The 17,250-nt window shown below is 42.0% G+C and overlaps 1 protein-coding gene across 1 annotated transcript; it reads right to left on the reverse strand.

Annotated features, from left to right (window-relative positions):
- Nucleotides 1-10,367: 10,367 nt before the first annotated feature.
- On the reverse strand, nucleotides 10,368-16,118 carry TWIST1 (twist family bHLH transcription factor 1). Its single transcript, XM_032237389.1, has 2 exons — nucleotides 15,196-16,118; nucleotides 10,368-11,488 (listed from the first exon to the last, which is right to left on the reverse strand). Exon 1 carries the CDS (start codon nucleotides 15,882-15,884, stop codon nucleotides 15,231-15,233), a length of 654 nt encoding a protein of 217 aa, XP_032093280.1. The 5' UTR covers nucleotides 15,885-16,118; the 3' UTR covers nucleotides 10,368-11,488; nucleotides 15,196-15,230.
- Between the last annotated feature and the right edge of the window lie 1,132 nt (nucleotides 16,119-17,250).

Genomic DNA, 17,250 nt, shown 5'->3' on the forward strand with positions numbered 1-17,250 from the left:
CTCAAAATGGATCTTATTTTTTGGCAGTTGGGGTGATTAGCTTTACTAGAGGTTTAGCAGTTCTATGCATAATAGCTAATACTTCCTTCCAATCATGACACTTTTTATAATATTGATATGTTCAGATTTAGCAGAATACTTAAAAAGTTTGTCTCTAAGAGTTCTTTGACCTGCAGTGGGAGGTACAGGTTGTTTATTCAGGCACTCTCTTTTCAAGGATAGTGGTGATAGAACAACCTTGGAGTTATCAACTTTTATGTTGCTACAATTAAACTTTAAAGGAGAAGCACTCTTATTGTCAACATGTGTTATTAATGAGCTAACTCCCTCTGTGTGAAACACTGTAATGGGAAGGTTTCAAACTTGCTTTTAAAAAAGGGCTTCATTTTATTTTGAGTCTCTCCTGGGTGGGAGCCATTCAACCTTTTGCAAATCATCCGGCTGTCTTTCTTTTTATCTGTAATCAGAAGCAAATTCGACAGTATTGTTTGATTCATCATTTTGGGTATGAAGTCAACAACATTTTGTTTTTGTTTTTAAGTCCTCATCCCCTTTTTGCATAAGCTTTGCAGCTGCTGGATAGAATTATGTGATCTGAGAAGGGGAAGCTGTAGAGGAAGATCTTAACAATAGATGCTACCTCTACACCATCTTTTTAGCTCCCTCATGCTTATACTTAATTCACTTGGGATCAATTCATTTGAAGATAAGTTTGTACATAAAAATACCGGAAGCTGCCCTAAATCAAGATTGAATAACATTTATCCATAACGAATAACAGCCACTTTTATAAAGATTACCATTCTATCTCCTGTTCTTAATGGGTAAAAACCTGAACTTGAGTTGAAAAGCATAAAGCAATTTGCTAAGTTTTGTTTTAATGTATTGCATGTATTCATTCATAATCTGTAACATCTTATATGAATCCCACCATAATGTGTTGCATTATGTATGCATAATATGTCTTTAGATAACTATAAATATCCAAGAAGAGTCATAACTTCATATGTATTATGATAACGTTACATATACAGCTGAATATACACTTCCAGAATTCATTTGTTGCAATCCTACACAGCTGTTAAATTTGGAGCCTCTGGTGTGTGAAACTACGGTTTCAGTGAACACAGTGAACTGTGTTGCATACTATGCCAGTACCCACTTGGAATATTGCATAATCCTACCTTAATAACACTACTCTTCCCATTTATTTGCCATATGGACATATGTACAATAAAGTATGTGTAAAGTATTGCAACAAATGTGAAACAGTCTCAAGTTGTCATTAGGAGTATCAACATAGTCTCAAGGTGTGTTAGATTTGATATCTGCATCTTGAAGAACTCAGCTGAACCTTTTAGAGTATAATCAAATATACATTTGGGAGGCACAAGCCCAGTGTCTCTCTGGTCAATAGCCAGATTTATTTCTAAGATTTTTCTCCCTCCAATTCCTTTACACAAATCCCCCTTGCTCTATCTCTATTTTGACATCAACTTCTCTTAAGACATCTGACAAAATAGAGAAGACTACTTTATTTAGAGAAGAGGACAGCATATTTATGCTGTTGCATTTTAAACATAGGCTGTATCTTTATCTTTAGATACAAAGTCCTGTTTTTCCTCATATCAGCATTCTGACAATGATAGAAGTGCCTATATTTCTCTGTCCATTTTAATCACCAATATATTAAGATACAATATTACCCAATAGCTTGTAATTTTTAATTCTGCTACCAAGGGCTCATGAACATGCCTGCCTCTCTCTTTTGGAGGGCTATTTTCACCTAAGGCCTTCCTATATGTTCTGAGTTCACCTAGGTTTGCCCTAAAAACCTCTCTTGATACTTCAGTCATATATTCATCTTCTTGCCATCTTTCACTTTAATTTTTCTGTTACAAATCCTGGATGCTAGTTTCCTAAAGTAAATGGTCCATGTACTTTTGAAAGCCAATTAAAAACTCTCTGCCCTGAATGCTCCTATGACATGAGCCGCAGTGGCACAGTGGTTAGAGTGTAGTACTGCAAGCTACTTCTGCTGATCACTGGCTGCCAGCAGTTTGGCAGATCAAATTTCACAAGGCTCAAAGTTTTTCAACCTTCTCTCACTAAGATTTGTATTCATTTTTTTAGTATTATGGAATTCTTAAAAATAGAACACAGTAATAACAGAGGATGTTAATAACTGTGGATTTTTTTGTGTTTATATGGTACACTTATTAATAGTTAATCTAAGCATAGTTTATTCAATTTATCTAATTTTATGAGTTAGCAAAACATCCCAAGCTAAAGTGGATAGGTAGCTCAGCATATAATATGAATCATGTCACATCCTAGTGTATAGCATAGGTTAATTTTCTTTAAAGAAGCCCTGATTTTCTGGCAATTATTGGGGAGATGGGGTGGAAAGTCAGCTGGCAGTGAATGGCCACATCTTCTAGTTGTGCCAGTCAGTTCCAACATACTTAAAAATTGGGTTCTCTTGTAGTTGCAACTCTTTTCCATAGCAAAGCTCCCCTCCTTCACTTACTTAGATACATAAACATATCCTGAACAAATTAGGGAGGCTTATAGACCAAACACTTGGATATCTACTTACTGCCATTAAATACCATGATTATAATAAACAACACACTCTACCTCTCCTAAAGAATAATTTGCATTGAGATAAATAGGTTGGACTTTTATTTGCACAGGTGGCAGCATCTAGCCTGCTTTTTCCAAGCTGACTTGGAAGCTATGTAGGTTGAGTTGCACAGGGATGTGAGATCATGAGGAAATCCCATGAATGTAAGCTACATTAGAAGGGGAGGAAACATTCTGGAATGAAGGTGATGGTAAGGTTCCACGATATAGAAATCAAGTTTGAGCAAGTTTAAGGAGTACAACCATAATTTCAGGATTAAAAAAAAGTAGACCAATCTCAAACTCAAGATGTTTAAAAGAAAAATCCACCACAAAGCAAGACCTTGATCTGGAAAAATCAAAGCTCATTTGCTTTTAACTTTTGGAACTTTTTGTTTTCTGACCTTTCCTTTCCACTACTATATTGTTATTTCTCAGCAGTTCTAAAGACTTATCAAATTTATTGTGACACCATAAATATTTTTTTATGAATCTTCAGTTGAGATTAGGACAGCTCAAGCTTATTTGTGAATAAGCCATAGTACTTTTTGAAACCTTAAGAGGTTAACTCTATACATCTGCCAGATTTTAAGAAATCCTACCTTCTTTGCTGACATGGCACATATTTTTGAAACTGTATTGTAAGAACAAAACATTTGAACTCGACTATATTTTTGTGACATCATTAAGCCACGGTTTCCTTGTTCAATAAAGCAGTCACTAAGACTTGATAATTCCTGGTTTATACAATTGTTGGAGTCACACAACATAACTCAATAAACCTTTTCTTTGAGTTGGGCAATGTGAAAACCCTTCAAGAAGATTTTTGACACAACTGTGGTAAATGCATCCCAAGAAGGGTACAATTCAAAGTCTGTGAAAGACTTTTCTTTCTAGGATTGTTGGAGATTACTGATTCTTCAAGTTGAATGCTGGAAAAAAATTAAAAGGCACTTCCCTTTCTCTGCTTTTTTTTAAAAATCAGAGGCAAACATCTCTCTCCTTGCTTTTAAAAAATTATTGTGGAAGAAATTTGAATATTACAAGCGTAGATTAATCCCAGTAAGAATCTGCACTCCTTGAACTGAATTAAATGCTATTCACTCCATTAGAGTGTAATCTTTAAGACATTATTTTGACTGCTACATAAAAGTAACTTGCTTCTAATAAATAAATACAAGATTGTGTTATTTGGGCAACTGGAATTATTTTCTTCAGTTTTTGAAACTCGGTATTAGGTGAATGCTAATAAACAACAAAATTAATTAATTAGTAGAGAATGCTTATGCAGTACCATAGCAAGATTTGTGCACTATAAAACATTAGGAAAACATAAGAGATACATTTTTTATGGGAAGTACACTAATTCACAAAGTTTATATCAAACTATATGGCTTAGAGGATCAGAACTGGTATCTACATAGGTGGACATGAATTCCATTGAATTCAATGGTGCTTACTTCAGCATAATCATCATAGGATTGCCTTCAAAACAGCAACTACCTGAGATAGTAAAATTGACATTCTTTTCAATTAAATAATTATTAAAAATCAGTAATATTAAGTAAATTAAGTGAGAAACTAATGCTATTAACTTCAAATAATTTATTTTCAATAAACATACTGGTTTCAAATGCAACCCCAGAATTTTTTCCTCAAAAGCATCTGTATTAAGCAGCATTTTCAAATTTGTTTACAATTAAGTTATTCTATTAATCCACAGATCCCAATAATTAATTAGAAACATTTTAGGCATCTTTTAAATCAAGTAATTGGTTATTCCCTCTGGATAGTAGCCCTTTCCAGAATCTAACTCAATCTGATTTCCTAAAGTGGAAACAGTGCATTTTGTTGAGGAGGGTTGCTTGTGCTAGTGATTTTAACCTGCTCCACCCTGAAGTGACCTGCCAAATGCACTTTCTTATTTTATAGACATCTGGGAATTCCATACATGCCTTAAACGCCAATTACACACCTTCTTCAAAGGACACGTGCTTTGATTTGCCAAGACCATTTAAGTCCACCAAAGAAAGTCCTAGGAGCAGAGAGGGTGAAAGAAATTTCAATGTCTTAAATAGCAGGTAAAGGATTCTGTGTGGAAATAATTGGTCCTGTTGTTCTTGAGTGAATGAATCTATTCAACTTGCATTGGCCTTAACTTCTTTCTTTTTCAGGGAAGGGTACAGAAAATGGACTAAGATGCAATCCTATACACACTGACTTGAACAATTATATAAAGGTGTAACACGAGTTATACCATCCTATACACACCATTGAACTTAACTATTGCATTTGCAAAATATATTAAAAATGGGGCATGGGAGTTTATTGTTCAGCAGATTATGGTAACCTTTGTTTCAGTGTATCACTTGCTGCCAGCCACTGGCTCTTCCAAGAGCCAATACTTGAAAGGATTTGGTTGTGCAGGATCAGAATGTATCCACAATGAAATTAAAGGCTTAAAATGTAACCCCAGTGCATTTTTCCAGTATTTTATATTCCTACACACACTTCTACTATTGAGGTATGAAAATTAATGAGCACAGAATAGTAGATAAAGAACAACCTTGAGGTAGGGTGCAATCTTGGTTAAAGAGACAAGGGAAGGTGTAATCAAGTCTAAGTATTACATAGATCCTGCCCAGCACATTCCCTTGATCTCCAAGGCTAAAGAAGAGAGTGGGGTTTGAGCAGGCTGATGAAACTGAAAATATTCCCCTGAAAGCACATCAAAATGAAAGGATAACTTTAAAAAAAAGATTAAAAATTGTAGGCAGTAAATTGAGTTCTAGTTGCTTTTCAACAGAAGCATAAGAAGTGAGGATTTATCAGCAGAAGAAAGCAAGGAGTAAATCTGTTGCTCAACACCCACCCTTCACCCTTAGTAACTTCCTGAGTTCTCATCAGAGATTATCTTGGGGATGCCTCTTAATAGATCAACTAGCATATTAGTAGCATCCAAATAGAGTTGGCTGTGTGGGTTTTAATAATATTTATTTTCACAAAGGTGAGCAAGGCAGAAATCAAAAACTCAATACTTGCTTGGCTTACAAACAAGAGATGTGACTGTCCAAATGTTAAGTCTTCTTTAGACCTGAAGTTCATTCAGAAGTTCTAAGCAGTTCCTGAAGAGGGGGGTGGGAGGGAAATGCTACTTCCAATGAAGCAGACCATAGTATTTCTAGGTACACCTTCAGACTGTACCATCCTAATGAAGATCTTAATTATCTCAAAATATAATCTTTTGTAGTTCATCTCAGAATAAGGCAGCTTGTTTCTGTATTCTTTTCCTAGACACTTAATCAACCTGAAATTAAACCTCACACTTTAATCGTATTTACTTGGAAAGATGGTTATTTTAAGTGATGGAGCTTTTCAGATTATACTCCCTCTTTAATAAAGTCTACATTGAAATGTGTGTCCTCATTTCGTCCCGGTTTCCTTTGCTTTTGGTTTAGATGGGTTTCCTCGAAGAAAATGTTTCCTGCGATTCCGAAATCAATGACTACAAGGTGATCCGAAAGTAGGTCTCCTCGGAAACAAATCCACTAAATTCAAAAGGATTTATTGCTAACAACGGTATATCCTGTTAAGGAGGGAGGTTTTCCTGGGAATAACTTCACGAATGTACCCATATGCATAAATTGCGGCATAAATTAATCAACTGCCAATCCTCAAAAGTAGCAGTTTTGTGGTGATTATGCCTCCAATGAAGACGGTTCCGACCACGAGTAATTCCAGGCATAGCAGCCATTTTGATTTCGTGGATCCAGTAACCTCCCTTTCGCTCAGAGGAGCATTTTGATTTCCTGTACGTGTTTCCGATCGCCTGAGATCCAGATAACTTCCCACGAAACGAAGGAAGCGGCTTTCGGGCGTTTTAAGTTTGGAATTACAGCGTGTTTCGAGCTGCAGTTGGCAGAGGGCTTCCCTGGGAGGCCACTTCAAAAATCTCGGGGAAGTTACTCCGCAATGAACATCCCGGCAACCTTCTCTCGCGACGGTTCAGGCCAAGTGCCTGCATTAATCCATCCTTGAGTGGTCCTTCCCTTCATCCGTTTCTCTCAAGAGCACCGAATCCTAGTTTGATTTCCCACACGCTTCAATTTGCTTCCCCCCCAACTTAAAAAAAAAAAGACATTAAAAAGTTTCATGGGGAAACCGCCTGACATCATTAGAGCAGGGACAAACGCTCACTTTGAAGGATGCCCGGGCAAGACTTCAAATGAAACTGTATGCCTGAGAAGAATTTGATACTGGACTCGGGAAAATAACTAGGTCGGCCTTTGCCAAACCGTGGAATGTGCAAGAAAGCTCCGCGGACTCGCCAAGTTCCAACCCGGGTTTCTCCGGCGGCTATTCACCCTCCACCTCCTGGGTTAGGCGAAGAACCCACCCACCCCAGCAGGGAGGCCTCCCGTCGCTTTGAAGTTGATTGACACAGAAACTTCCCTAGGGACCTTAAACGGTGAACAGAAGAATGTAACTTTCCAGAGTGACTTGGGTCGCCTTCAAGAGTTCTGGTGGGGACCCTGCCTTTTGCTTCTCGTCCCAGCACTCGCTGCTGCTGAGACCCGAGTCCGGAAGGGGGGTCTGGGGAACCGAGAGCCCGCAATCCTGACTCTTTGGAAAAGCGGCCGACGCCGTTGTCAGCCAGGTTTCCAAGCAGGCGACATTGATGCCTTCCCTGCCTTCAAAGAGGCATGAGGAGAGGAGCTGCGCAGTTTCAGTGCCTGCGTGGCTGTTCTCTTCCACATCGGAACTCTTCAGGCGTCTTTGACTACAACGGCCATCCTCGCCCGGCACAACTGGGCCACGGGCGATGATGGAGTTGTAAGTCCATGCATGTGTGAGCACCAGATGGAGAAAGGATGTCTCTCCTTATGGTCCGCCTGGCCACCTTCCTTTGATCTTTCCAAATGCCTGTATTTCTAACGCCCTTGAGGGCAAGGGAGGAGGGGAGCGTGTGACCTCGAAAATCTTTGCCGCCGGTTATCAGAGCAGGCTTTTAATTGCTGTTCTCAATGTCAGTGTGGAAAAAAGAGAGAAAGGTATCCATCCAGTTCCACGCAGGCTTCCTGAATTCAGTGATACATCGATTGTGAGAATACTTCTGAGGGTTCTGCCTTCAAAAGAACTGGGGCTGATGATGAGCTAACCCCATCGCAAGCATCCAGTCCTGCTTAGAGGTAACTCCATCCTCGATCTGGAGCCTATTGACCTCAGGCACGGACAAACTGTCTAGTCTTCTGCCAAGAATAGGAAGTGGTTTCCTTTTGCCTTTTTTCTGGGATGTTTTCCCCTCACTGGAATTCCTTGGAAGTGTCCCCTTCAAATAGTAACCAAACCAAACCCTGCTTAGTTTCCCAGTTCAAACAAGCTCATTCAGGTGCTGCTTGGATCTGAAACAAAATCTGCTCCTGATTGCAAGCGCTTAACCTATCAGTTGTTTCACTTTCATTTCAGCTACAAATCAAAACAAGCTGCCGTTGGAAATCAGCGGCTGTTTCTTCCCGTTAAGCCACCGTTTGTTTAGCGCAGATTGCAAGGCAGACATCCTATTTAGTACCCATATTACAGATGCAATTCGTATGCATATGTACATTACAGTGCAACCCTAAGCATTCATTCTCGAATTCAGGTCTGCGGTGTTCAGTGGGGCTTGTTTCATAATAGGTGCGTTTAATATGACAGTCCTAAATAGCAGTTCTAAACTTACTTAGTTGGGGGAAAAATCTGCTGAAAATCAAAGGGACACGCAACGATAAATCAGGTTGTTTCTTTAGAAATATGCTGGCTGCTTCAACGTAAGTTGATTCTAAAAAGAGGTGCACAAAGTTGATCAACTCTTTGCCTTCTTGTCCTGAAGTAAATCATCTTAGTTAAATAGGAATACTCTTTGCAAACTGTTACATCTGTTGAATCTAATGAATTAAATTGAAACTGATTTGCTTACACTTAAAATGAATTAAAAATAAGAGAGTCGAGATGTATGAAGACAGTGATTTTTCACCCTAGAAATCAACCTTAATTAAAAATAAAACTCTTATGGCATTTCTCCCAACTCTGCCACAAATGTAATCAAAGCTGAAAGCCACTTATATTAATATTGTTAATTATTATGCTCATTATAATAATAGGAGCAATCCAAGAAAGAGCAAAGAACATGCAGATATAATTTGGTGTCCTACCTTTCCACATTCCCCAGAAAAGATCTTGTTTGGGTCTCTAGGTTCACATTTGAAGGTTTCCCTTAAATATCTCCGTTCTTAAACCATTGGCCCTTAGGAAACCAAAGCACCATCTTCATTTTTTCTCCACGATGCCCTCTGCCCAAATATATTTCTTCTTTCTAAGTCAGTGAAGTTTCAAAAATCCTGGATAATCAGCTTTAATATACCTCTGTTCTGCCACTTCAAACATGTGTGTTTTTGCAGAACTATACACACATACACATATTCAAAGTGTAGAAAGTCAATATATCTTCTGTTGAGAGGTAGATAAGAAGCTTAAGATAGCTCGGAGTTGTTAATAGGTAGATAAGGAAAGACAAACAAGAATGCCAGCACAATCTAGGCTAAGTAAACATCACTTGATTTGGAGGAAACCCGCCAATTTAACATTTCTCTTAGACTTCTCTGGAAGTTAGAAAGGAGCAAATAGCAGTTACAAGCTGGGGAGCCACCAAAATCTGAAGCGACCTGAACAGAATTCCTTCATGAAACGGCATGGAAGGAAGAAGTCAAAGTCTATTTTTGATGCTTTCCTCCTGGAGTTCCTAGCGTCGAAATCTGAGATAGATCAAAGCTGATGTTTTAGCTAGCTCTCCAGCCCACGTGAGCAAAAAGTCAAACTGATGGGCGGCAACAGGGTCTTCTTATTCAAAGCGACCCCCACCCTAAGAAAGGGTGCAGAGGGACTGCAACCTGCGATCTGGACTAACTGCATAGAGTCCCAGGCTCTGACTGCCATTGGACCTTACTTGTACAAATGGTCCATTGGGATTCTTCCCTTGACTTTGGCCCAAAGAAAGGGAACGTGCCGTAACATCTTTAGGCTGTGGAATGAGGGGTTATTTAGAAATCTGCAAAGAGATATAAGGGGACCCAATCTGGCATTTGCTAGTGAACATGCATCCTTTTCCCAGCGAAACGCCAGAAGACAGACCTTTCCTATATCAGGAAAGCAACAACAGGGATTTTTTTTCTTTTAAAAAGGAAGTATTGCTTTGAAATCGTAACTGGGAATATTCCTTGGCAATTTTGTGGAAATGAATGGGATTTGTTTCATGTTATTTTGAGCTTACCGAATCTATTTAGTCTGAACCAACCTCTCCCCTGACGTTTTCCAGATGTAATTGGACTCTGACTCCCATCACTTCTAAACCACGTTTACACTGGCTGGGCATGATGGGACCTATATGTAACACATTGAGAGTGCCAGGTTGGGTGATATAAACATTCTAAAACTTACAAAGAATTAATTATTTCCAAGATACTCTAAATCCCAAGTTATTAGTTTCCCAATTATTAAACCTCTGTGTCTATACTAATTGAATGTTAGTATAAAATCAACGGGGCTCTTGAGTAAACCTAACCAATTCCTTCTCATTGTCTCCCCCCAAAAAAGAAGTATGCACTTGAGGTGTAATTGCGGGATGTTCTGTTTATTTAGCACTGCAACAAAACTTAACACAGATTTTCAAGATAGCAAAACCCTCTACATTAACGAAGATACTAGATACAGAGGGGGCACTGGTTTTTCATTAAGAGAGTGGAGGGAAGAGACCCCTGCATATTTCACTGCTTTTGAACCTGTCAAGTACTTGGTTGTTTTGACTGAAAGAGGGTTAATATCTGAAGCTCAGTAAACCCACAAACAGAATCATAAAGCTGTCTCAATAATTAACACTCCTGTGTCTGTCAGTAGCTGGTTTATTTGCGCTTTCCCCCCATTTGTTTATATTACCTCCTCTCTACTACCCACACCCACTACGCTTCTGGGTACTATCTGCGCTAGTATTATTTACTGTGAGTTTCAAGTCTATTTTTCTCAGTACAGATCAAACTGTTAACTTTCTTTAACAGTTCAATTTATTTATTGCAGAAAAATATACAATGATATTTACAAAACAATCATCAAAATAGGAATGCATTTAGACACTGGATCTATTTGCATTTTTAACATGGGTCATCAATAAATAAATAGAATGATTCATTTTTGTCCCCCCCCCCGCACCTCCCCCTTTTTTTCCAGGAACAATTCCAAAACAAAGCAAAACTAATAAGGAACCTGAAATATTTTGCTCATGAGAGTTTGAGCCAGTAAGGTTTTGCTGCTGAAATGGTTTTTGGGCGGTGGGTGGGAGAATTTCCCTTTCTCACTCCTTAAAAAGGGGGGGTTCGTTGTCATTAGATCTGTTCAAAAAGAAGGGTGGGGGACTCCAGTAACATATTTCCTTTCATGAGTGGCTCATAAGCTCTCTAGGGAATGCATGCATGCAAAAAAGAGGGAAAGGAAGTAGGGGGAAAAATTCCAACATTCTTCGTCAAAATGGTAAGGGGGGGGGAGCTGGTTCAGATTTCGATCAGAATGCAGAGATGTTTGGTAGATCATCCAGCCTTCACTCTGGATCAGCCACCTCACCGTCTGAGGGGCTCTAGGTCTCTTGCCTCAATTGCTCTCCCCACGCCCTGCTCTTTGCAACCTGGACCAAGAACGGGTCTACATTTCCAAGAAAATCCTTGGCGTGCTATAGTCTGAGAAGGGAGGAAATAACCCCGGGAGGTGGAATGAGGGCGAATCCAAGTGCAGAGTCTCTACTTTGTCCATTTTCTCTCCTTCCCTTTGAGAACAATGTTATCTGGGAGGAAAAAAGAGAGAGACAAGAAGGGAAGGGGAGAAGGGAGAAAACTGTTACTAGAAAAAAGAAAAACATTAACCCTCTTAGAAAGAGAGGGCGAAGCGAGAAGAAAAAGCTTCTTTTCGCGACCCTCCAGAACTATGACTCTGCTAGCTTCAAGCCGCGGTTTGCAAGGCTGCGTGAGGGTGTGAGTGCGCGTGTGTGTAGGGGGGAATTAAAGCACAAAGGAAGGCGGATTGGAGTGGGGGGGAGGAATATTGGCAAGGCATGAAATCAGGAAACGCGCCGAAGGAAGCGTCACGGAGATCTATCTCGGGCGAATCTAGTAAATGGGGGATATATTATCCTCCTGAAGCTTAACTAAATTCTCCCTTAAATAAATCCTCGCTCCTTTTTGGGGTAACTTGCTTCCAAGGAAGTCTGTTTCGGGAGCCGGAATTCCTGAGTTCTCCAATCGCCTCGTGGGAAGCCAGCCACCTAATGTATTGTGGGAACTGGGTGGGGGTTAGGAAGAGTGAAAATAATCCGAGTTGATGTGTACTGCCCCGCTGGCATCCTGGATCAAGCATCGGGTCCAAGAAAACCGAAGAAGAACGCGCGCAGAATTGTACAGATATTGTACAATTCTACACGTCCATTACCTACAACCACCGAAGCTTTGGAATAGGATCATTGGTCTTCGCTTTCCAGCGGGCTAGACCTCAAACTTTGGGTCCCGCTCTTTGAACAATTTCACCCAGAGCAGTTTGGCATTTAGCCAGCTTTTCCCACCGATGGAAGTTCTGCAGAAGTGGCCCCCTCCTATCGCCCTCCATCCTTTTACCTAAGAAGTTTAGCCTCTTTGACTTTCGATCCCAGCCTAGTTCTTTCCAATCCCCCAGAGCAACTCCAGTTCGGCCCTCCCAGGCTGCGGTTAGAGAAAGGAGGGGGGGCAGAGGGGACCAAGAGAGGGATCGCCTAGTGTCTTTTTCTCTCAACCTGGTGCCTTTTGGGCACCTTGGACTTCAACACCCCTCATTCCAGGCAAATGGGACACTGAGTGATCTGGCAAAGGAAGCAATTGGGGAAAGGCTGATCTAATACCCTGAACCTGATCAGATTTACTCAGACATAAATCCAAATTGCTTCAGAGTTGATTTTATAAAAGAAGGATCTCTGGATAATTATAAGGATTTTGGCAATTGATCTTCCCATCAACTTCAGTTGGTGAGATTTACTCCAAAAGAATGCCAGTTATTGGATAGGAAGATCTGATTTTTTTCATGGGCCTAGAGCTGCACATACAATTCTATGTGTGAAGAATTGAAATCAATAGGATCTCTGAGTAAACAGGCACAGGTTCAGGCTTGAAGCCCATTTTCTTCTCTCTCTCTCTCTCTCTCTCTCTCTCTCTCTCTTCCAACTTTCCAGAAGATTTTTAATTTTTGAGGTAGTATTTCCATTTGCTCATATTTTTTACACCATGGTCTGATTTAACAAATTGCCCTCCTTCCTCCCCCAAGTTGGCAGTGCTAAACTGCAGTACAGGCACCAGCTTACCTGGGAGTAAGACCTGTTGTGTTCAGTGGGATAAGGATCATATACTCTACTCACAAGTCAATTCCAACAAAATAATGTGACTTGTTTCAAAACAAATGTACTCTTACCAAGTAATTCCAGATGCATTTACTCTGGAATATGTAATAGGACTTAATCTCCAGTTCTTCCTGAAGGAAAATGAAATGGCCAAAATGGAACAATTCACATTTTTAAAGAAGATCCATAGCTTTATTCAGGTATTCTGCCACTTTTATGTGTGAATAAAGCTCTGCATAGATAAAAGAACTTGGCTCCAAAAATGAGCCTCCAGTTGCCATTATGATTTTTAAAAACTCCTTTGATTCTGAATTAGCAGATTAAACCATATGATTCCCATGTACGCTTTATCCTGATGAATTTTCTAGCAGGAAAGTATGCAAAAAAAAGTTAGAAGAGCTAGAGCTGAAAAAACACATTAGGCTTCAGACTATTAGTGCCATCAATGCACATTTCTAGGGCAAGATCAAATACAAGTGGAGATAATTTAACATAGGACTACTTACATCATAGTTCTGCATAGGATCTTGACTGCATTTCTACCAAAATTATGGACCTTCATCAGCTATAATCTGGGGCAAACCAGGAACAGTAAGTTTTGCATGTTTGCTTTCATATTTTGTTTTATGTTTTGTGACACAAAATGAAATTTTTACTCAAGCACTCCTTGTAGTGCCATTCTCAAAATAATTAGATCTTTGGTAATATAATTGGAGATGGTTAGCCAAGGAAGTCTAGCAAACAAGACTTTAGCTTAGAATCTACAACGTCCACTCAAATTTTGGTAAATTGAACCCATTATTTGATTTTTCTGATTTTTGTCATGAGTGTGAAAGAGAGAAGAAGAAGAAGAAGAAGAAGAAGAAGAAGAAGAAGAAGAAGAAGAAGAAGAAGAAGAAGAAGAGGAAGAAGAAGAAGAAGAAACAACAACATGCAATTAAGCACTGAGCTTCTTAAACCCACCACCGTCCCTTCCTGAAATTGGGAATGTGTGTGGAAAATTCAAGAGGTGGTAGTGGGACTATAAACATTCCTAATGTCACATAGCTTCCAGGAAAATCTTGGAAAGAGATTCTATCATGTTGCTCATTTACAGATATTGGTGGACTTCACTCTGCATAAAGCAAGAAGGTACACAAGAAGATGAGCCTGGATATGTATAAATGGTCTGGAGAGAGAGAAAATGCAAGAAAAGCTTATTTTTCCTCAAGTATATGCTTCTTCCAAGGGGAAATCTTAAAATATAATAAGTGGAAATAAAAAAGATAAAAATGAAAACACCTCTGAAGGCAAAGGATGCAGAACAGCTCCCTCCCAAGATTGTGCTTGGGAGGGAGAACCCAACAGTGGATTTTAAAGAAGAAAGCTTCCTTCTCCTGCCTAAATTTCTATAGAATTTTCTACTAAGGCCAAGGGATTGCCAGAGGTCTCCTGTTAAAAAATCAAGAACAATTTTGGAATGTGGATAGAAGAAAATGAGGTAAGGCTAGGTCAGACACGTGTGTGGAATGAGAGCAAGATGAGTGCTTGAGCTGGGAAAGTCCCTCTGAAAACACCTCTGGAATCAAGAGCTTGCTTAAGGATTAGCTGCCCTGGTCCTTAATTTTCATGCCAAAGAAAACAGGATGGCTAAAGTGGGCTGATAAGATGTTCAACTCCTTTTACTCCTCACTCAGCTACCCCCACCTTGTGGTGGTACAGCTCAAGAGAAGAGAAAAGGCTGTGTTGGCACCCAGAGGGACTTCCAGAAGAGAATTAAGATAACGGACTCTCAACCCTCTCTGAAGTTTCAGAAGATTCCTCGCAGCCTCTCTAACTTTCTGAAAAAGACAACCCACCTCCCCATTTCTGCTGTTCTGCAAATTAAGGGGCTCCAAGATTGAGGACCTTGGTAAGGGAAGAAAAGTCCTTGAAAGGTTGGCCTCGGAAGCCTGACTAGATTCCTTGTAGGGGTAGTCAATTGTTTTCCAAGTCTTTGAATTCCGGAGCTTTCCAGGCAGGATATCCCTGGGGAGCGTTTTATCGCCAATCCCCCGGGACAGCCAGTCCCTCGGAGGTCCTTGGGCGGCCTCCTCGCGAGGGTCCCTCACTTCCTCAGCCCAGCCCCGCTCCACCGAATCCTGCGCTCTTACCTAAAGTCTCCAGGCACGCCAGGCTGCACAGGACGCTAGTGGGAGGCAGACATGGACCAGGCGCCTTCCATGCGCCAAACGGAGAAGGCGTAGCTGAGGCGCTCGTGGGCCACATAGCTGCAGCTGGCCATCTTGGAGTCGAGCTCATCACTCTGCAGAACCTGGTAGAGGAAGTCGATGTAGCGGGCGGCCAGCTTGAGGGTCTGGATCTTGCTCAGCTTGTCCGACGGCAGCGTCGGGATGATCTTGCGTAGAGCCGCGAAGGCTTCGTTCAGCGACTGCGTGCGCTGGCGCTCGCGGACGTTGGCCATCACTCGCTGCGTTTGAAGCTCCTCGTACGACTGAGGGCTGCCTCCTCCGCTGCTGCTGCCCCCTCCTCCTCCGCCGCCGCCGCTGCTGCCGCCGCCGCCCGACTTCTTGCCTCTTTTGCCTTGCGCCGGGCTACACGGCTCCTCTGTCGAGCCGAGCCCTCCGCCGGTCACTCCGCCGCCGCCTCCGGGGCCTCCTCCTCCTGCAGCCGCCCTACGGCTCGAGCGCCTCTTCCGTCCCCCTCGTTTGCCGGCGCCTTGAAGTTGCTGCTGCTGTTGCTGCTGTTGCTGCTGGCGATCGGTCTCCTCTTCGCTGTTGCTCAAGCTTTCGTCGGCGGGCGAGACTGGAGAGTTGGACTCGTCCTGCTGCTGCTGCATCATCTCTAGGGCCAACCTGCGGCGCACTGAGCAGCCCTTTGGAAGGGGCGAGGTGGGGGGGCGGCGGGCGATGCTTAGCCAGCCAGCTCCCCGCGGCTAGATCCTTGGCCTGCGAGAGTCCAGATGCAATCGGCAGCAACTTTCAGTTGGATTGGAGGGTGGAGGCCATGCAGATCCGAAAAGAAAGGCAGCGGAGGAAGGAGAATCTCTGGCGCTGTCAGCTCCCCTCCCGAGGGCTCCTCGGAGCTGGCTGGGAGTTGGGCTAAAGTTGCAGCCTGGGACGCTCTTATAGCTCCTGCTGGCGGAAAGTTTGGGGGCAGCGGTGTCATTGGCTTGACGTGGAGAAGGAGGGACTTTGTAGAGGCTGAGGCGAAAGTTTCCGCTTCCCCCTCCCTCCTCTCCGCTGCCTTTCCCAGACCGTTAGCCAGAGAACGGAGGCAGCTCCTTCCCCAAGCCGCCGGTTGCTCTCAGAGGTTGTTACACTTCTGCCATTCCCTTCCCCCTCCAAAGCACACCAGCCTTTGAAGGGCTATGGGGAACTGGGCTGTAAGCACCCCGACGCTCCGGTTATCCTCTCCTGGGATCCTCAGACATTTTTCTTCCGAGGCGATCCGCTTAAGCACTTCCTTGAAAGCCACCTCAGCTCCGTCGAATCAAGAAGCATTGCTTTCCATGCTATCGTCGTCTGCTTGGAAGGAGGGCCGATTTCTGTCACAAGATTTACTTCCGAGTCATTCCTATCTGGCTGCGCGATTAGGGTCGATTGAGGGTCGTCGGAATTGGTTGCCTTCACTGGCCACCAAGTTCTGAAGAAGTTGGGTCCAGCCCTTGGGTTTGAGCTCCATTTTCAGGCAGGAACTCCACCACCATTTAACCAATTCTGTCCATCACCACATGCCAAAGTCCTAGAAAAAGTTGAACTGCGATCCTAAATAGGCGCAGTTTTCCGCATTGAAAACAAGTGATATATTGTTTTACGTTCAAATAAGGGGCATTTGTATCTGTAGATCCCAGAGTCCCAGACCGTCCAGCAAGAATAGTTTAATGAAACTTTCATTTCATTAATGACCGCTAATTACAAGTAGAGTGTGAACTGGATGTGAGGAAAGGGATTCTGCTTCTGTTAGGAGTGAATTCCAAGAATATCAAATGTGGTGACAAATTTCAAGTTCAGAATGCGAATTAATTCGGGGCCATGTTACATGTAAGGGAGCCTGTTCAAATGCATGCAGGATCGAGTTGCCTGTTGAACTCTGACTGGATCTCTCCAGGCTCGACTTGGGGAATTAGATTCTGATGCTTCGATCACGGCGTCCCGTTGGCCATTTAGAGGACAAGAGGTGTGCTTTCCAAGGATGTCTCTGCAGCC

This window comes from Thamnophis elegans, chromosome Z (assembly GCF_009769535.1).
Source record: "Thamnophis elegans isolate rThaEle1 chromosome Z, rThaEle1.pri, whole genome shotgun sequence".
Taxonomy (NCBI): domain Eukaryota; kingdom Metazoa; phylum Chordata; class Lepidosauria; order Squamata; family Colubridae; genus Thamnophis; species Thamnophis elegans.